The sequence below is a fragment of the Carassius carassius genome, chromosome 50 (assembly GCF_963082965.1).
Source record: "Carassius carassius chromosome 50, fCarCar2.1, whole genome shotgun sequence".
Taxonomy (NCBI): Eukaryota; Metazoa; Chordata; class Actinopteri; order Cypriniformes; family Cyprinidae; genus Carassius; species Carassius carassius.
Window position 1 is genome coordinate 13,639,937 of NC_081804.1, and position 21,416 is coordinate 13,661,352.

Below are 21,416 nucleotides of genomic sequence, written 5' to 3' on the forward strand. Positions count from 1 at the left end.
CTTTATATACCTTTCAGCATTCACAGAGCCTTCCAAAACATGCAAGCTGCCCATACCGTATGCACTTATGCACCCCTATACCATCAGAGATGCTGGCTTTTGAACTGAACGCTGATAACATACTGGAAGGTCTCCCTCCTCTTTAGCCCGGAGGACACGGCGTCCGTGATTTCCAACAAGAATGTCAAATTTGGACTCGTCTGACCATAAAACAATATTCCACTTTGAAATAGTCCATTTTTAATGAGCCTTGGCCCACAGGACACGATGGTGCTTCTGGACCATGTTCACATATGGCTTCCTTTTTGCATGATAGAGCTTTAGTTGGCATCTGCTGATGGCACGGCGGATTGTGTTTACTGACAGTGGTTTCTGAAAGTATTCCTGGGCCCATTTAGTAATGTCATTGACACAATCATGCCGATGAGTGATGCAGTGTCGTCTGAGAGCCCGAAGACCACGGGCATCCAATAAAGGTCTCCGGCCTTGTCCCTTACGCACAGAGATTTCTCCAGTTTCTCTGAATCTTTTGATGATGTTATGCACTGTAGATGATGAGATTTGCAAAGCCTTTGCAATTTGACGTTGAGGAACATTGTTTTTAAAGTTTTCCACAATTTTTTTACGCAGTCTTTCACAGATTGGAGAGCCTCTGCCCATCTTTACTTCTGAGAGACTCTGCTTCTCTAAGACAAAGCTTTTATAGCTAATCATGTTACAGACCTGATATCAATTAACTTAATTAATCACTAGATGTTCTCCCAGCTGAATCTTTTCAAAACTGCTTGCTTTTTTAGCCATTTGTTGCCCCGTGCCAACTTTTTTGAGACCTGTAGCAGGCATTAAATTTTAAATGAGCTAATTAAGTGGATAAAAGTGTAAAATTTCTCAGTTTAAACATTTGCTACGTTATCTATGTTCTATTGTGAATAAAATATTGGCTCATGTGATTTGAAATTCCTTTAGTTTTCATTTTATTAAAATGTAAAATGCGTCCCAACTTTTCCGGAATTCGGGTTGTAGAAGCCGGAGCGCGCTCTCACGCTGAAAGTCAATAAGGAAATCCCTAATATGAACAAAAGCATCCAGCTATCACTGTATGAAAACTGTGGTTTTCACAGGAAAACAGAAACTTATGGAAACACGAAGACATTAATATACGATCATGACAATAAATTGTTATTCTAGTCATCTCCAGCAGGTGATAAATAAAGTATATGAACAATGCAGTGCTAATTGACATAGCATTTATTACAGTATAGAAACTATTCAGCCTTATTATGTGATAAACAGTGTTTGTAGTATATAAACAAATCATTATTATTTGTTATTGTCCAGCAGTTATAGATTTCTAAGGCAATTAAAAGCTAGAAATAAGTTTTTGAACAGTAAGATTGTTAATGTTTTTTTTTAACGAAGTCTCTTCTGTTCACCAAGCCTGCATTTATTCGATCCAAAGTACAGCAAAACATTAAAATTTTGAAATATTTTTAGTAGCCTATTTAAAATAGCTGTTTTCTATTTGAATATATTTCAAAATGTAATTTATTAAACATCCTGGATCTGTTTTTTCGCTCTTCTTTATTCTTTTTTTATGTATGATAGAAGTATCGGATCGGGACTCGGTATCGGTAGATACTCAAAATCAAATGACTCGGACTCAAGGGCAAAAAAACCTGATCGGGACATCCCTAGTATAACATGATAGTATTTCATGAAGGTTACCAGTATTAACTCCTGCATATTCCTTTTCTAACAAAACAACATCAGAACAAAATCAGTGTTACTTGAAATATTTTCGTGCTGCAGTGGTCTGCAAAATCTGGGCTTCTCTTTTTTTAAACACTTCTTTCCTTTTTTAAATTTAGGCTATTTGGTCCTTCAACTTTTGCTCTGCACCCCTTTAGGCAGTAGTTCATTTGATATTGTTTAGTATTGTTGTCTGTGTGCATGCATATTCATGTTTTTAAACAATATTCAGCCCTAAACGTGTGTGAGAGATCCAGGAAATAGGCCAAATATATATTAACAAAAGTATGTATCTGAGAGATCAAATCCAATCAAGATTAATTATATTTCTTAAGGGAAAAAAATGAAAATAAGTGTATTTTGATAGTCTTAACACATTTAGCAAAGTTTGATTCCCATACTAAAAACTATTGTATTTTTCAGACATTTGAATGCACTCCTCTGGGTCAAAAGTGACCTGGAATGTGTTTTTTTTTAAGTGTTGATCTCATCAGTTTTAATAAGGATTTAAGCCACAAAATGTGTTGCTTTTTTTTATTTAGATGAGAAAGACGGACTGAGCACATCACTGAAGGAGTCCAGTGCACTCGTGGAGGAGGCGAAAGAAAGAGAAGCGCAGCTGCAGGGCAGAATCAGATCTCTGGAGAAACAGATTCAGTCTCTCACAGACAGAGAGCAAGAGGTAATGAGCTCATGAATACCTCATGCTCAACATTCGTCACACAGCAAGTCCATGTCAACTCATTTATTGGGGCTTGTTAAAATAGTGTATGGTGGTGATACTCTCTGCAGTCCTTTATAAGAGAGGAAATGTGTGCGTACACAGAGCCTAAAGCAGCAGCGTGTGGCTGAGGCGGCGATGGACAGCATGAAGCTGCAGATGATGGATCTGTGCCGCTCAGACACTCTGACACGAGCACGTGAGCGGCACGATAGAGACATGGTCGCCATCAGGGAGCAGTATGAAGCCAAACTGCTCACCCTTCAGCAGAAACTAGACGCACAATCACAGAGTCTGAACGAGCAGGTCAGAAACATGTAGATATGATTAACCCCTCACAACAGAGGGCAGTACAGGCCTGTGGTTTCACTGGGTGTGTTTGTCAGGCGGAGGTGGGCCAGCGGCTGCTGGATCAGGTTCGACAGCTGGAGCGTCAGCGAGAAGAGGATCAGGTGGACCGAGCCGCTGTCATCAACACCCTCACACAGCGCCTGGAGGAGAGCCAGCAGCAGTGTGCTAATCTGCTCCACACTGGTATGTGGCATCCCATGTGCTTCAGTTTTACTCTTGTGATTCCTCAAGCCTCATGGGTAATCGTATGGGCCAATAACCCTTTTCTCTTGCAGTTAAAACAGTTTAGGCATTTCAGCTGAACCACAGTGACTCAAGTACACAGAATTTGGGGCCTTCACATTCACGTAAAGGAACAGGGCATTATATTTGAAAATAAGTTTATTTTCCATCTTCACTAGAGTTAAAGAGTTGAGTTTTACCATTTTTTAATCCATTCAGCCGATCTCCGGGTCTGACGGTAGCTCTTTTAGCTTAGCATAGCATAGATCACTGAATCTGATTAGAACGTTAGCATCTCGCTCAAACATGACCAAAGATTTTCTGTATTTTAAACTCTTCTGTAGTTACACCGCGTACTAAGACCGACGGAAAATGAAAAGTTGCAGTTTTCTAGGCCGATATGGCTAGGCACTATATATTCATTCCGACATAATAATCAAGGAACTTTGCTGATCAGTAATCAAGGAGCAGCAGACGCAGTGATTATTATTTTCAGGCGCTGCGTTAATATAACTGCGCCTACGGCCCCCAAACTTCCTTGATTATTACATCGGGAACTCATATCAAAACTCGATCCGTCTGGACAAAACACCTATACGATACTAAATTTCTGTGTATACAGCTATCACGATACAGGGGTTGTGATACGATATGTTGCGATTCTGTAAGTAAGGCGATATATTGGGATATTTCTTATTTTAGGAATAGTATATATTGTAAGGAAAGCTGTCATTAAGAACACACCACCATATGCAAACCTTAGCAATAACTAACTAAATAAAAATAGTTTAACCAGAACACAGTGGGATCTGCATTTGCAATAAATCAGTCTCTGTTACATTCGACATTATTAAAAAACTTTTTGTGCAGCATGAGTAAAGGGGAAAAATTTAAGTGCTTGCAGGATCTTTTAGTTAAATGTATAATACGCATAAAATGTATTTTATAAAAAAGACCATATATATTTTTAGACCCTGCTTTTGTGACGCTAACAATGGAGGACAGGAGGCAGATGCAAGTAAAGGTAGTTTATTGACAGAAGTATGATGGATGAATGCTGGTGAGTGACGCAGGAACCACGATGGCAGCACAGACAGGTGGGTAGGTGGTTGGAGTGCGTTGGTAGCGATGGCGGTGATGGTAGATCGGTGATCGGCGGTGATAATCCGTGAATGACTGTGAATATCCGATGAAGACTGAAGCAGGACACAGAGCAAAGACAGGAACACAGGAGCACGAACAGACATCGGCACGAGGACCTCAAACAACGATCTGACAAACAGGAGACGAAAGACAGGGCGTTAAATAGGCGGTGGAATGAGATGCACCTGCCGCTGATCAGGCGATCAGTGGCAACACCCACAAGAACCAATCAACATGACATAACATGACTATAGCTGGAGACGGTGCATAGGATGTCCCTAGCAGGTACCCAACTTCTCTCCTCCGGACCGTAACCCTCCCAGTCCACCAAGTACTGAAATCCGCGTCCCCTCCTTCTAGAGTCCAGAATACGATTTACCAAATAGGTGGTCTCCCCATCTACGAGACGCGGCGGGGGAGGGACCGGGGTAGGCGGATTAATGGGAGAATGAAATACGGGCTTGATTTTGGACACATGAAAAGCGGGATGAATTCTCCTGTACGTAGGAGGGAGTTTAAGGCGGACTGCCACCGGACTAATGATCTTGGTGACAGTAAACGGGCCAATAAATTTGGGAGCCAACTTATTAGATACGGACCGGAGAGGAATATTTTTGGTTGAAAGCCACACCTTTTGACCCACGACGTATACGGGAGGCCTAGACCGGTGGCGATCGGCCTTGGCCTTGGTGCGCGCCCCCACTTGGAGTAGAGTCTCACGGGCTCTGGTCCAAGTGCGGTGGCACCTCTGGACGAAGGCGTGAGCGGAGGGGACCGCAACTTCGGATTCCATACTAGGAAAAATAGGTGGCTGGTAACCTACACTACACTCAAAAGGAGATAGGCCCGTAGCTGATACTGGTAAGGTATTGTGGGCGTACTCCACCATAGACAATTGTTGGCTCCAGGAGGAAGGATTCTTGGAGACCAAACATCGCAACACCCTTTCCAAATCTTGGTTGGCTCTCTCGGTTTGACCATTGCTCTGGGGGGTGAAACCCTGAGGACAGACTTACAGTCGCTCCCAGTAGTCTACAGAATTCTTGCCAAAATTTAGCCACAAATTGGGGTCCTCTGTCGGAAACCACATCTATCGGGAGGCCATGTAAACGAAAGATGTGGTCTACGACAGTCAACGCTGTCTCCTTGGCTGAAGGTAATTTGGGCAAGGGAATAAAGTGGGCTGCCTTCGAGAACCGGTCCACCACGGTTAAAACTACCGTGTTGCCCTGGGAGGGCGGGAGGGCGGTAATAAAATCTAGAGCGATGTGGGACCAGGGTCTCGAAGGAACCGGCAGCGGTTGGAGTAACCCATCAGGGGGCCGATTGGAAGTCTTACCAGTGGCACAAACCGAGCAAGCCAAAACAAAACTGTGAATGTCGCGAGCCATAAGTGGCCACCAGAATCGTTGCTTGACTAAAAATCTAGTACGGTTAACCCCTGGATGGCAAGCTACATTCGAGCAATGTCCCCACTGGATAACGTTGGACCTTAATCCCTCCGGCACAAATAAACGGTTCGGTGGACACCCGGGCGGAGGCGTTACCCCTTCTAAGGCCGTTCTGACCTTCGATTCGATCTCCCATGTGAGAGTGGAGACCACTAATGTCTCAGGAAAAATACACTCGGGAGTGGACGGGCGTTCGGAATGGTCAAAAATACGCGACAAAGAATCGGGTTTGATATTCTTGGAACCCGGGCGGTACGAGATAGTAAAGTCAAAACGTCCGAAAAAAAGTGCCCACCGAGCCTGCCTGGAGTTCAACCTCTTGGCGGTGCTAATGTACTCTAAATTCTTGTGGTCAGTCCATACTATAAAGGGAACCCCCGATCCCTCTAACCAGTGACGCCATTCCTCCAATGCCATCTTGACTGCCAACAATTCTCGGTTACCAATATCGTAATTTCGTTCTGCCGGAGATAAACGATATGAGAAATACGCGCAAGGGTGGACCTTGTCGTCTAAGGGAGAACGTTGCGATAACACTGCTCCTACCCCCACCTCTGATGCGTCGACCTCCACCACGAACTGACGTGTAGGGTCAGGGGTAATCAGAATAGGGGCTGAAATGAAACGGCTCTTCAGTTTAGCGAACACAGCCTGAGCTGTGTCCGACCACCTGAACGCAGTTCTGGCGGAGGTCAAGGCGGTCAGAGGTGCGGCTAGTTGGCTGAAGTTGCGAATAAAACGCCGGTAGAAGTTAGCGAACCCCAGAAACCTCTGTAGGGCCTTACAGGAATCTGGGCTTGGCCATTCTACCACAGCCTTAACCTTCTCGGGATCCATGCGTATTCCCTCAGTCGACACGATATACCCCAAAAATGGAATTGACTGTGCATGAAATTCGCATCTCTCCGCCTTGACAAAAAGCCCATTCTCTAGCAACCTCTGAAGCACTCGTTGGACGTGCTGCACATGTTCCTGGAGAGAAGAGGAAAAAATCAATATGTCGTCCAGGTAGACATAAATGAACTGATCGATCATATCTCGCAGCACGTCGTTGACGAGTGCCTGGAAGACCGCTGGGGAGTTGGAGAGCCCAAAGGGCATAACCAAGTATTCAAAGTGCCCTCTGGGGGTGTTAAAAGCGGTCTTCCATTCATCCCCCTCCCTGATCCGAACCAAATGATACGCATTGCGTAAGTCCAGTTTTGTGAAAATTGACGCTCCCTGCAACCTCTCAAAGGCCGAAGACATCAACGGCAAAGGATAAGTATTCTTTACCGTGATGTTGTTCAGTCCCCGGTAATCAATACAAGGTCGCAGAGATCCGTCCTTCTTTCCCACAAAAAAGAACCCCGCCCCCGCAGGAGAAGAGGAAGGGCGGATGAATTTGGAAGCTAGAGAATCAGAAATATATTTCTCCATAGCCTCCCTCTCTGGAACAGAAAGTGAATAGAGTTTGCCCTTAGGCGGAGACTTACCTGATAGTAAATCTATGGCACAGTCGTAAGGACGATGCGGAGGAAGAGAAGCAGCCCGAGACTTACTGAACACTTCCTTCAGATGGAGGTACTCAGCGGGCACGTTAGACAAATCCACCGCCTCCTCCTGCAACACAGACACAGACACAGACGGACAGGTAGACACTAGACAAGACTCATGACACCTTTTACACCAAGACAAAACGGAGTTAGAGAGCCAGTCAATGCTAGGGTTGTGGAGGAGGAGCCAAGGGTGTCCGAGGACAATGGGTGCCAGGGGAGAGTCAAGGATGTGAAAAGAGATGGTTTCGGAGTGATTGCCAGAGGTGATGAGTGTAATGTCTTCAGTGATGTATGATATGGTGGGAAGTTGCTGACCAGTGAGGGCGTGAACCGTGATGTGGTGCGGAAGAGGTCTGAGGGGGATGTGGAGCTTGTGGGCTAATGTGCTGTCCATGAAGTTACCTTCTGCCCCGGAATCCAGTAGTGCCTGACAGTGATGTGTCTGTGCTGACCACCGCAGCCATACCGGGAGGAGCGTAGAAGATGATGGTGATGATGATGATGATGATGAGGTCTTCTCGGCGGAGATCCCACCCGATAGTAGCCTCATACGTACTACCGGGCCTGGCCTTTTACCGGACAGGCGTGGGCTTGATGTCCGGCTCCCCCGCAGTAAAGGCAAAGGCCCAGGGACCTCTGCCTCTCCTTCTCCTCCCGGGAAAGCCGAGTTTGCCCTACCTGCATGGGCTCGTGATCGTAGACGGGGCTGGCCACGTCCCCGCCGCTGAACCGCACGTCTGCCGGTCCCCTGGATGGGGTGTTGAGTAGCCCCCTCCTCTCCATCCGTGCCAGACGTGCGTCGACCCGAAGGGCCAGCTCAATGAGTCCATTGAACGACAGAGGAAGGTCCAGGGCGTAGATCTCCCTCTGGACGCGGTCAGCCAGCCCATGCAGGAACATGTCCCACTGCGCCTCCTCGTTCCAATGGCACTCCGCCGCCAGGGTCCGGAACTCAATGGAGTAGTCCGAGACGGATCTCTCGTGCTGGCGCAACTCCGCCAGCCTCCTGGCCGCCTCCCGTCCTGCGGCGGCCCGATCAAAGACCCGTCTCATCTCGCCGGAGAGGGCTTGGAACGAGGCGCAGCATGGGTCCTGGTTCTCCCACACCGCTGTTCCCCACAATGCCGCCCTCCCAGAGAGCAGGGTCAGGACGAACGCCACCTTGGCCCTCTCAGTGGCGAACGTTCCAGGCTGGAGGGCAAAATGCATATCACAACGGTTAAGGAAAGCTCTACAATAATCGGGTTCACCTGAGTAAGCCTCCGGAATCGGGAGGCGTGGTTCCGGCTGGGAGGGGGCCTCCGATGGTGCTGGTGGAACAGGCGGTGTGAGTGGCGCAGTGGGAGCTCGTAATAGCTGGAACTGTTGGGTGAGCTCGGACACCTGCGTCACTAAAGCCTGAACCGCGCGACCAGTGTCGTTAAGAGTCCGCTCCTGGGAGTCCATCCTCCGAACACTGGCGCTGAGGAAAGCTTCGAGAGAGGAGGGTTGATTACTCGCTGCCTCCATGTTGGTCAGATCGTTCTGTGACGCTAACAATGGAGGACAGGAGGCAGATGCAAGTAAAGGTAGTTTATTGACAGAAGTATGATGGATGAATGCTGGTGAGTGACGCAGGAACCACGATGGCAGCACAGACAGGTGGGTAGGTGGTTGGAGTGCGTTGGTAGCGATGGCGGTGATGGTAGATCGGTGATCGGCGGTGATAATCCGTGAATGACTGTGAATATCCGATGAAGACTGAAGCAGGACACAGAGCCAAGACAGGAACACAGGAGCACGAACAGACATCGACACGAGGACCTCAAACAACGATCTGACAAACAGGAGACGAAAGACAGGGCGTTAAATAGGCGGTGGAATGAGATGCACCTGCCGCTGATCAGGCGATCAGTGGCAACACCCACAAGAACCAATCAACATGACATAACATGACTATAGCTGGAGACGGTGCATTCGCGAACCGTGACAGCTTTAAAGGTTCACAGTTTAAGTTTACAATTGTGACATACTATGTAAAAACATTTTGATCCAAGTTAACAAAATGAATCACATCTGCTTAATATCAATGAAAAATAAAGTGCTAACAGGATTCCTAAAGAAACCAAAACAATTGTAAAACAAATTTATAAAAAATATAGAATACTTTCCACTTGGATTTCACAGGTTTTTCAGTTTGTATTCATTATCCGCGTGGAATCGCCGAAATCGCGATGCGTGCACCGCAACAACTGCACAAAACACCCCCAAAATGAGAGAAATCTGCAGCCGCGGGGCATCCCTCCTGCCTGTAGCTGCATCACACGGATCGCGGCAAGCGGCAGAACCTAGGCGGGACAGTCCTGCCTGCAGTGGACGTTACCACAAAAGCCCAAATGATGGCAAACTTCAGCATTGTACACCGAAACATGAACTGGGACAATTCTTTCACCCTCCATAATAGTGGCATGCTCTAATACTAGTATTTCCTGTTACTCAGGATTTGTTCAGAGATTTAGACTGCCATCTGGTGGTCGGGGAATAAACGTAAATCGAAACAACCGCCTTGACTCTTGTATGATTTAATTTATTTATTTTTTAATATCGATATTACGTTTTTTGAGAATCAATACAGTATCGCCAAACAAAATATCGCGATACTCACGTGTATCGATATTTTCTTACACCCCCTCTGAAAGTCAACGTATTTAATGTTTTCAATGTCCCCTTTAATACATGAATTGAAGATTTGTCTCCCTCATGCCTGTATCATCTTTATCAAAGCTTCTTTTATTCTCTGCAGGCTCTGTTCAAGAGATGAGTCAGTTACAGATGAAGCTCCAGCAGGCTCAGTCTGCCCGCGTTATCAGTGAAGACATCAACAAAGCCCTGCAGGTCAGTCAGTCCACTAATGTTTAACCCTTCCTCAGTGCCATGTGTTACCGAGCAACATCTGCGCTTATTAAAACATGTCATGTATTACCTTAATATATCTAATGTCACGAAGATACAGAACAACATCTCAAAACATATAGCAAAAACATTTGAATATCATCAAAAGAAATTCATATATATAACTTCAACAAAATATACAAAAACATTATATTAAAAAAAATTATATAATCTTATTAAAGCTGTCCATAATCAGGCTACAAACAGAGCATACATGTTTCGTGTCTCAACAGGAAGAGATGACTGAACTGAAGGAGCAGATAAATCTGTATGAGTCTGCTATTAAACATGGAGCCCTGCAATCCAACGGAGACTGGGAGAACCAGCTGTCTGAGTCCTGCGTGGATCTGGGCATCAAGAAGTCCAAGTGGAGAAATGGACGAATCCACAGGTAATGTTCTATTGTACAGTAACAGTCCAAACTGCATTGCTATAATGTCAAGCTTCTCATAATGTCATAATTACTTTGTTTTCCAGCACACCTCATATTGCAGAAGCAGGAGACTCGACCCTGCTGAAGGAGGACGTGGTGCGAGAGCTGAAGAGCGAGTTGCAGCGCTGCCTGAGTCACCTGAAGACCAAGCGTCTGAAGATCTCTGAGCTGCAGGAGGAGCTGCGACGCTCTCAGAGCAGAACAGAGCAGCTGCAGACGCAGATAGAGCAGGCTGAGCGAACCATACAGGACTCGAAGGTCTGACCTACAGCAAATCAGTGCTCTCTGCTGTAGTAGATGTTAGACTTACACCTTGTGCGTTTACTACAGGTGAGGGAGAGCAGCTTGGAGAAACACCTGGAAACATCCCCCATGACTGCCGCCCCTCACAAAGACCTCGTCAGACTACAGGAGGAGCGGCAGGTGCTGCAGGAGAGAGTGGAGGTCAGTGTGACTGCACAATCACAGAGTCAGACGACTGTCGTGTCTGGATTAGTGCTGGTTTTGTTAACTAAAAATTTAACTATTCAAAATCATTTTCATTAAATGGAATAAAGCTGAAATAATAGATAGATAAAAAAAGATAATAATAAAAAATCTCTAAATGTAAAAGACCAGTGTCATGTTAATTGAAATAAAGCTTAAATAAAACAAAACAAAAATATTAGATGACAAACTTGTTTGATTTCAGTTAGTTTTCAAGCTTAAATAAAACAAAAATATTAGATGACAAAAATCTGTGTATCATTCGTTCTTTCGTTTTTCTAATTGAAACCAAAAATGGAATAATAAAAAAAACTACTTGTTTTTTTTTTTTTTATCTGTTTCCAAAACCAAAATGAAAAAACGGATAAAGCTTCGTTTTACGATTTTCAAATTTGTGCTAATATAAAAAATAAACGGATAACAAGCGTGTGTGTTTCACTTTGGTGTTTTCGTCTGATGCCAGTTAGTGACGGTCGTTCTTGAACGATTCGGTCATTTTAAAAGAAACTTTAATGTGACTCGGGAAGAACGAGTCGTCTCTGGGAGTGATTCGTTCAGTCGCGCACGCGCAAAATTCTATAGTTTCTGTACTGGATTTGGTCTAGTTCACCTGTTTCTGTCAATGCAGTTGGAGCCGAAAAGAGAATTGATTAGTTCTTTTTTTTTTTTTTTTTTTTATTAATGCCAAGGTACCAAAGGTAAAAGTACAGATAATGTCAATATTGAGTGGCATTACATTCAAAGCACCATTTACAGACGTATGTAAACATAAAAATAAATAAAACTAAACGAAAGCTTTAACAAAATAAATTAAAAAGATTAAATAGCATTGAAAAGATTAAACATTATTAACAGCTTTAAGATTTTTGCCAGATTAAATAGTTTGGATATACTGTTGAACCTCTTTTTTTTTAAAAAAACAATATATAAAGGATTTTGATGAGTGAATTTACTGCGGTGAATATGACATTTTGCAAGAAGTCATAATAGGTTAATAATGAAATATACATTAATTTTGTCTCTTTGAATATTAAAGAAGCCAAACAGTACATCCTTAAAAAGCAGAGAGAAACCTGTAGCACACTGCGATAGATAACATTAGAGAATTCATTCCAAAATAGCTGTTCGTGAGGACAATCACAAACGATATGTATAGGGCTGGGACAACGTGTCGAGGTCATCGATGACGTCGACGCAAAAAATACGTCGACGCAAAATATGCGCATCGATTCGTCGACCTGTTTTTATTTCTCTAAAAAACGTTTGCAAAATGTTTACCTTATGTGCGCTGAATATACGCGATGGCCTGATCAACATTCTGTCCAAAGTTATATAACCAATCCAGGGGTTTTTCTGCATTGATCTTTTTTTTGGCTGCTGTCAAAGCCTTATTTGATCGGTGAGTGACAGTGACAGGGCGCGTACGAGAGAGAGCCCCGGCTGCGCACGCACTCACAGTCTTCAAACAACACGAGCGCTTCTTGCTCTCTCTCTCCCTCGTGCATATTAATCAAAATCATTAAACACGATAGAAAAAGGGCAAAACACCAAAGTTTCACGCGCACTCAGTCTTCAAACTACACGAGCGCTGTCTTGCTCTCTCTCTCTCTCTCTCTCTCTCTCTCTCTCTCTCTCTCTCGCTGTCTCTCGCTGTCTCTCTCTCTCTCTCTCTCTCTCTCTCTCCCTTGTGCATATTAACCAAAATCATTAGACACGATAGAAAAAGGGCGGAACGCCAAAGTTTCACGTGGAGCATTCAGAGATTTTTTTTTCTCCATGACAGGCTGCTGGCTCCCACTGTTAATTATTATTTTTTTTTACATTTTTTTTGGAAAAGCACTCTCTGTATAGCTTAAAGCCCTCAAGTTTACATTGGTTACTGTATTCTTTCAATTGCTCTAAACAAGTATTTTGGGTGACCTTTTTTATAGAATGCTTGACATCAGGTTGTTGTTATTTTCATCTAAAAGAAGAACTTTTTTTCAGTAAGCTAGGCCCTATGTGTTCAGTAAGCTTGTTTCAGTAAGCTGTGTGTTTTCAAGGCTTCAAGGTTTTATTGAATGCTATCTCTATACAAGTGCAAAGTAATGCATTCTTAGCCAGTCTTTTATTTTGTAATTTTAAGAGCAATAAACATATATGTTAAGGAATTCATGTTTTTTTCATTCAGATATGTAAATCAACATGTATAAATTGTTAGTAGTCAATTAATGGGGAGATAATCGAAATCAAATCGGTCCGAAAAAAGTAATCGGTTTCATTAGGGTCACCACAAAAACAACAGCTTGTATCTATGTCTGATTTAAACCTTTTCAAAAACACTTTAGCTGGGTAACATCTGTGTAACAATTTGAATGAGATTTCTCTAACCTTGTTAGTTATTATATATTCCAAAGACAGAGTCCATACTTTTTTCCCATCAATATGATCAACCACATTCCTCCAATAAGACACCACATATGGAGTCGTTACACGCTCCTTTTGAAAAAGCGATCTAATCTTATAGTTACACGATGAAGGATACTGGACTAAGTCGTGGCCTAGTTGTTAGAGAGTGTGACTCCTAGCCCTAGGGTTGTGGGTTCGAGTCTCGGGCTGGCAATACCACGACTGAGGTGCCCTTGAGCAAGCCACCGAACCCCAACTGCTCCCCGGGTGCTGCAGGATAAATGGCTGCCCACTGCTCCGAGAGCGTGTTCACTGTTGTGTGTGTGCAAATGAAGTACCGCTGAGGGGTGCTTAAAAATGAATGACCATGCAAGTAATACCTGTTTAAGAAATTTGGTTAAATTTTAAGGGATTCTAGCAATATTATAAATACAGATCAATAGGAAAGGGAGACCACCTAATTTGGAAAAGTACTCATTGGGGATAAAAATACATATTGAGTTTGGATAAGACATACACTGTCTAATCCAATTAATTTTGAAAGTGTTGTTCAAAGAAGAGAAATCAAGGAAATTAAACCCATCATAATCATATGTTCATTAATAAGTACTCTTTATTACTTTTGCTACAACATTGTGTATAGAAAATAACCATATGATAGAAATGTGTACATTTATAAACTGTTAGAAGTAAAAAGCTCAGAAATGCAGTAACTAAGAGTAAATAATAATTATAATAATGATGATGATAATAATAATGACTAGGCACCTGTTTGTAAGGAAGCGTGTGAATTCATCTATCCAAAAGAACGAATGATAAGATAAAGCCTTTTATACAGTCTTTATTATTATTATTATAATTATTATTAAACAATACACTAGCAAAGAATCGGCAGGATTAATAAGCTCTGCTGTCTGCCGCTTCTCTGCTGTTGAAGATGAACTGAGCTCTCGTTGCCGCTTGTCGGTGCAGTACAGAAGGATGAAAGGGGCGTTTCAGCGCCGCCCACACATTCAAACAAATATTAAAGCATAATCTCATTTTTTACCCACAAACAAAAATACGAAAAATCCAGCTACATTTTCGTTTTCCGTTTCTTAAACAAAACGAAAAAACGAAAATCAAACCGTTTCTCATTTATCTTTATTTATTTTTAAATATAAAATCAAATGACCAAAATATACACGGACCGACAAACTTGTTTGATTTCAGTTAGTTTTCAAGCTTAAATAAAACAAAACAAAAATATTAGGAGACAAACTTGTTTGATTTCAGTTAGTTTTCAAAACAGCATTTTTAAGTTGAAGTAATATTAAAACTAAACCTGAAGTTTAAAAAGTTACAAATAAACTATAAATAAGCAACTAATAAAAATGACATAAGCACATAATAAAATGAAAAACAAAAGCTAATTCTATAATAGTATATAATACTAAAATAACACTGGCTTGGATCTAATTGCTAGTAAGAAGTTACTATTGAGTTAGCTAGTTGTTGGATACTAGTTGAGCATCCCTAATGTGAACGGCAGGCTCTGGAGAAGAGGAATCAGGAGCTGAAGCAGAGTGAAGAGAAGGTGAAGGCTGCCAACTCTGAGCTCTGCACCAAGATGAGAGAGATGATCCAGGAGCTGGACCAGGAGAAACAGGAAGCAGCAGAGAGGTCACATCTTCATGCATTTTGCTAAAGTTAATTCCACTTTGGTGCAGCTTCTGTGGTGGTCCATAAGTAAAATCATTGATATGTATGGGTTAATGTCACATTCGACCTCTCCAGACACTTGGAAAAGTCGATGTGTCGTCACTCACAATACAAATCAAGATTGCACAACATTGCACAGCCTCTGGTTGTAAAAACTGCTGAAATGTTAAATTCCTGAAGAAATTGGATAATCTTTCACTGATGTGTTTGTGTCTTTAATGTATGTTAACTCAGTATTACAGGTTTTTAAACTATAGGACCTTTTAATTGACCAATCCAATATGGCGGACAGCTTACGCATAGCGGCTGATAGAAACAGACACTAATAGTGCATCTACTTATTCATATCTTAATGTAAAATGCTGTGTGTGTGCAGGGATGAGAGGACTCAGCAGCAGTTCAGGGATGACGTGGTGAATCGTGTCCGGGAGGAACTCACACAGGAGCACACGGCTCACATAGAGCAACTCTCCAGCCAGCATCAGCAACACATCCAACAGCTCGAGTACCACACCACATCTTCACCTTTAAACAAAATGATGGGAAACTTCATAATGGATTATAATCTTCATAAAGTATGCAGAAGCTGGCTTTTATTAACTCTGGGTCCATCCACAGGTCAAAGCTGGCCAGTCTCAGTCAAGAGGTGTTAGCTGTGCAGGAATGCTACATTTCTGTTTGCAAAGAGAAGGACAAGCTGGAGGAAAATCTGCAAAACAAGCTAGAAGAACAGAGGAGATTGATAGAAAATGAGGTAAGCACTAGACGCTGAATAGATAAGTTAATTAATTTATTGATTTAATTTAATAATGTACTTAATTATTTTTTTTATATATTTAATTTTTATTTAAAAAATGTATTTATTCAATGCAGTTTTATTAACTTGTTTTATTGATTTATAATTGTTTAATTTAATTATTGTTTATATAATTTTTTTTATATCATGAGTTCAGATCCTCCCTGTCTAATTGGGGATTAATTTATTGACTTAAATTATTTGTTTTGAATTTATTTTATTAAATTGTCTTTATTTAAATATTTATTTGATTAGTGATTAAATGTAATTTTATTATTGTACTTTTTTTTTAGGAACTAATTTATTTATTTTTATGTGAATATTTAATCAATGCATACATTTTTATCAATTCATTAATATTTATTTAATTCATATTTATCATTATTGTTGTTGTTATTATTACTGTCTATTAAGGGGAACAGGTTTTCTTCTGAGAGCCAGTAGCCCTTTGATCATGTTTCTTGTTTCAGTTAAGCAGGCGAGAGGAGAGCGAGGCTGCTCTGGAGAGACTGAGGTCTGATCTGGAGCGTCAGCATCAGGAGGACGTGTCTCGACTCAGAGCCCAGTGGAAGACAGAGACACAGGCTGAGATTGAGCTGCGGGTCAGAGAGCAGCTGGAAACAGCCAGGAAGAGCTGGCAGCAGGAGCAGGAGACGGTTAGTGATGATGAGCCAATTACATTAATGATCTTTCTACTCGGTGCAAAGCCAGAGTCTTACTAAAAGTGACTGTTGTGCAGTTCAGATGTAGGTGAGTTGCTCTTATATTTAGCCTTTTATATATTTTATCTGTTTGTCTGCATATCTTTTGCCTGTATTTTTGTACTGTACCTTTGTTTATCTATCTGTGTTTTGATGTTATTTTTCTGTTTGTCTTCGGTTTGTCTTTCTTGTTTGTCTGTCTCTGCTAGTTGGAGCAGTCTTGGGCTCAGAGGTTACAGGAGGCTGAGGAAGAGGTCAGGAAGGTCAGGCAGTCAGACACCAGCGAGGGAGTGTGTCAGACCAGCTTCTCTGAGCCGGCGGGTCAGCTGGAGGTCCGGCTCAGCGCTCAGAGGGAGACCCTGCTGCAGGAGGCTGTGACGGCCCGGGACAGAGCCGTGGAGGACGCAGTACGACACGCTCAGAGAGAGATGCAGCAGAGACACACTGATGACATCACACGACAGGTGTGACCCATTTACAGCCCTTAATGTGAAAACTAATTTATTAAATAATGAAGACAACAGGATCAGTAAAAATATCATGTATATTTAATATAGGGCTAATATGTAGAAAAATGCTTCTCTCTGGAATTACTTTTTTTCTTTCTTGACTATCTAGTTTATGGACATTGTATGCCTTCCTGGAGGTCAATGTGACTTTATTGTTTACAAGCTTTTTTTTTTATGTCTTTCCACAAGACATCACTGTTTTGGTCAATGATTTCGGCCCTCCAAAACTATTTTGATGGTTTTGGTTGAAAAATTGAAAAAGTTCAGTGCAAAGACAATTTCAAAATGATCTACATGATTAAACCTTTTATGAAAAGCCTGTTGCACACATTCTACTATAAGCTAGGGCTGCACGATAATGGTTAAACTGATAATCACGATTATTTTGATTAAAATTATAATCATGATTATTAATAACGATTATTCTGTCCTGCTGAAAAAAAAACCCTGCTGAAACCAGCCTAAACATAGCTGGTTTAAGCTGGTCTCCAAGCTTGACCAGCCAAGGAAGTGGTCAAAACCCCGCTAAAACCAGCCTGCTGACCACTTTGACCAACAAAGACCGGGCTGGATGAACAACTAAAATCAGTCAACCTGCTTAGGCTTTTTTTTCAGCAGGGTAATGCAATAACATTTAATGTGTTCTTTAACCAACCTCCACTGACTATACACTGACTTCATTTAACCAACTATGATAACACAAAACTCATGGTTTTGGTTAGTGTTTTGTCATCTGTATTCACATTACATTTTCTAAGAGACAATTTGTTCGCAAATGGGAAAAAGCCACTCAGATCGCACAGTAAATTTGCTCAAAGATTGTTAATACACACTGAAAACGAACATTGCCATGCCATTTTCAACACGAAAACTGGTAAAAAAAATATATAAATTCCAACAATTCCCCATTGTATTGTCACAGGTAGGAAAAGCGCATTTATTGAAACTCAGTGAAAGTTTGATCATGGCACATTTGGGAACACAAACAGTGCAGATCGCTAAACTCGTATGTTTTCATATCATCATCAGCACTTGCTCCACCATCAGTGAGCGTGCACAGGGTTGCCAGATTGTACAAATTAAATAAAACACCGGGCAGAAAGTGTATCCTTAAAGGAGCAAAGCTCTGCTTTGGGGATTTAAGTGTTTCACATCTGGCAACCACAAGCATGAACGCTAGTGAAGACTTGTTAGCAATGCACATTAACGCAAATGCCAAATTAAAAACACGTTTTAGGATAAATAACGAGCCGGCCAATATCGTGACGATTATTTTTAATTAATCGAGAAAGGCGGATATAGTTATCGAGATTAAAATATGATTACTCGTGCAGCCCTACTATAAGCCTTCTGTCGTCTGATTAATGTTATTAATAATTTTTTACAATTAAAAGTCTTTTTTATTGTAATTGTGAAAACGTCCCCCTTCGGGCTGGTTCACTTGTCTTTTGTGAAAACTTTTGTAAAACTTTTCTTATTAGTAACATTTCATAATATGAACACTTACTAGACTGAAGTTACTTTGGTTTACCTGATTATCCATGCATCATTATTTAGAAATTCATGTTAAAATGGAGTATTAGATATCATCATCTCTGTTATCATTGTATTTCATTGCAAATAGACTGACAACTGATATTTATATGAATTTTATGAAAGTGGTCTGCTATAGAGTTAAAAAGATCTAATTTAAATTCATCTTACTTTTTGGCCGTGTAAATACTGTACAAAATTGCATATTTTTGCTTAGTTTTTTTCCGTTCCAGGTTTTTTTTATCTCATTTTGTCAGGTTTTACAGTTTCTAATCAGTTCTGCCTTGTCTAGGTTGAAGGTGCGATATCAAGGGCTCGTTCTCGATGGCTCCAGGACTTGACCTCCCTCCCAGAGTACAAAAGCAGCCTGCAGACAGAGAAAGATGAGTGGGAGCGACTTCAACAGCAGCGTGTCCAGGAACAGGTATTTCTTGTAGTGATGATTGTGAAATGATTTCTTCAGATTTATTTTCTGAACTGCTACACACTCACCTCTTGGTCCCAGGTGTCCTCTGCTGTGAAGGGAGTGGAGGAAAGATGGCAGGACACGCTCCACACCAAATGCGCTGAACTGGAGCAGTGTAACAGGAGAAACCTTGAGCTCCAGGAGGAAGCGCTTACCCTCAGCACCCGACTGGAGCGTGTGTGTCAGGAGCAGGCTGGCCTCGTGGAAGCAGAGCTGGCTGTGGCCCGAGACGTTTGGATCAGAAACAAACAGGAGGAGATGTCCCGCCTCAGGGCGCAGCTCCAGACAGAGCAGAAGCAGACACTACTAACCGTCTTGGAGCAGAACCTGGAGCAAACTGACAAACAAAGAGACACAGAGCTACAGAAAACTCTCGAACAAAAGGAGCAGGAGTGGAGAGATCAACAAGAGATCAGGTTAATAATAATCGGGCAAGCTAGAACAGAATTTGGTTTAAGCAGGGCCCTTTCGACGTGACCCAATAAGCAACAACAACAAAACAACCTAGCATCTAATATGCAGTATGCACTACAAATATCTTGAATACAGTTTTCTGTTATTGCATCATTATTTATCTTCAATTGTATTAAATGTTCATTGGTATTTTGAATGGGCTTTTTTTTTTATCACTTTAGTAATTTTGTTATGTGCTTTTGTCTTTTTTTATTAGATTTATTTGTTTCTCTCTCTATTCAGTTTAATTTAGGGTTTTTCTTTTTCTTGTAAAGTATTTTAAAGTTTAGGTTTTTCAACTATTATTTATATTTGATTTTATTTCAACTTTATATCAATTACTGAAAATGATTTTTAAGTTTTAATTAACACTAACAACGATATACATATATATATATATATATAATGTATGTTTAATATTTAATGCTGTATTGTAATAATGACAATGTATATATCTATATAATAATAAATATACATAATATAAATATATATAATACGAAAAAAATTAATTTTGCAATCGATTTATAAACATTTGTAATAGTACAATGATCAGTAACATTTAATATTGACTTTTATACTTTGTGCAGCTTTATGTTAGTAGTACTTTTTATATTTATGTATCGTGAAGTATAGTGTAAACAGTTGCTGTCATTTTAATCAGATGCAAAGTCTTGGAGCATAAAAGGGATAAAACCTTTTGACTCCTGAACACAAACCTTCTAAACCTGAGTTAATGAATGAATGCAGTATCAGATCTGGTGTTTTAAAGCAGCACTGTTCTGCAGACTGCAGCAGGAGCAGCAGCGGGTGCTGGAGGAGGTGCTCCGTGATCTAAAGGAGGTGCTGCAGGAGGCAGTGGAGAGGAGAGAGAGTGGAGAAGAACTGAAGCTCAGCAGTGCACCAAGAACCATTAGATGCAGAGTCTGGGAGATCTGCAGAGAATCACTCAGTCAAGCCAAGCAGGTGTGTGTCTGCTTCCTGAGACAAACTGCAGTGAGCACAGCTGCACCCAGAGAGTTTGCACTTTATTACTCAAGGATAGTCATCATATCTATAGAGTCTCTAGATCATCATCCGTCTCCACCCAGAGAGACACACTAAATATTTTCTTTTTCTTACACTCCAGAGCAGCGAAGACAAGCTGAGACGTGTGCTGAAGGAAGCCCAGGAGCGCCACGAGGAAGAGATGGGTAAGGCTCACACCTCACACCTCACACTCTGCTGGATCAGCAGCTCTTCCTCCTCACACTTCCTCGCCCTGCAGCAGGTCTGACGGCTCAGAGGAAGCAGAGTGAATGTGCTGAGTCTCTGGCCAAACTCCAGAAGAAGAATCAGGAGCTCCAGAGACATCTAGAGAAGGCCTGTCGGCAGCTCCAGAGGAGCGTTCGAGAGCACAAAAACACCCTGCAGAAGATGAAAGGTGCTGCTTATTACTCCGAGCGTCTGCAGTGTCAAGTCTAAGTCTATAAAGAAATTCTCCTATAATTTTGAATGAGTTTTCATTTTTGTATTTTTAGGTTTTCCTTTTGTTATGTACTTTTGTCATTTTTTATTAATGCCCGTTTCCACCACTAAAAAGGTGATTGCAACTTTTTTTTCTCAGAATAGTTTTTAGGTGAGAATTGTGAGAGAGAAACTGAACTGAAAAATACGTTATTCAGAAAAAAAAACATCTTTATATCACGTATTTGTGAGGATTTTTTAAATTATTATTAAGTGGCAGAAACAAGCTTGAATGCTATGAAAAAATATTTAGATTTTTTTTTCTGAATAATTAATTTTAATTAAATTTTTTGGGGTTTGATTTCTTAGTTCAATATATGATTTGATTGATTATCAGTTTA

General features: G+C 41.5%; 1 protein-coding gene and 1 long non-coding RNA gene across 2 annotated transcripts in view; one reads left to right on the forward strand and one right to left on the reverse strand.

Annotated features, from left to right (window-relative positions):
* The window catches only part of cep152 (centrosomal protein 152), a 29,227-nt gene that overhangs the window by 5,585 nt on the left and 2,226 nt on the right, over nt 1-21,416 (forward strand). Inside the window, exons 8-24 of the mRNA XM_059546633.1 lie at nt 2,292-2,431; nt 2,576-2,776; nt 2,857-3,004; nt 9,958-10,049; nt 10,340-10,497; nt 10,584-10,797; nt 10,870-10,983; nt 14,945-15,075; nt 15,491-15,619; nt 15,733-15,868; nt 16,381-16,566; nt 16,821-17,075; nt 18,946-19,077; nt 19,159-19,535; nt 20,358-20,535; nt 20,699-20,762; nt 20,837-20,992. Coding sequence (XP_059402616.1) covers nt 2,292-2,431; nt 2,576-2,776; nt 2,857-3,004; nt 9,958-10,049; nt 10,340-10,497; nt 10,584-10,797; nt 10,870-10,983; nt 14,945-15,075; nt 15,491-15,619; nt 15,733-15,868; nt 16,381-16,566; nt 16,821-17,075; nt 18,946-19,077; nt 19,159-19,535; nt 20,358-20,535; nt 20,699-20,762; nt 20,837-20,992 — 2,811 coding nt within the window. The remainder of the gene's footprint in view (nt 1-2,291; nt 2,432-2,575; nt 2,777-2,856; nt 3,005-9,957; nt 10,050-10,339; nt 10,498-10,583; nt 10,798-10,869; nt 10,984-14,944; nt 15,076-15,490; nt 15,620-15,732; nt 15,869-16,380; nt 16,567-16,820; nt 17,076-18,945; nt 19,078-19,158; nt 19,536-20,357; nt 20,536-20,698; nt 20,763-20,836; nt 20,993-21,416) is intronic.
* On the reverse strand, nt 9,862-15,392 carry LOC132133714 (uncharacterized). Its single transcript, XR_009429215.1, has 2 exons — nt 14,612-15,392; nt 9,862-11,215 (listed from the first exon to the last, which is right to left on the reverse strand). It is a non-coding gene; the product is annotated as an uncharacterized LOC132133714 (long non-coding RNA).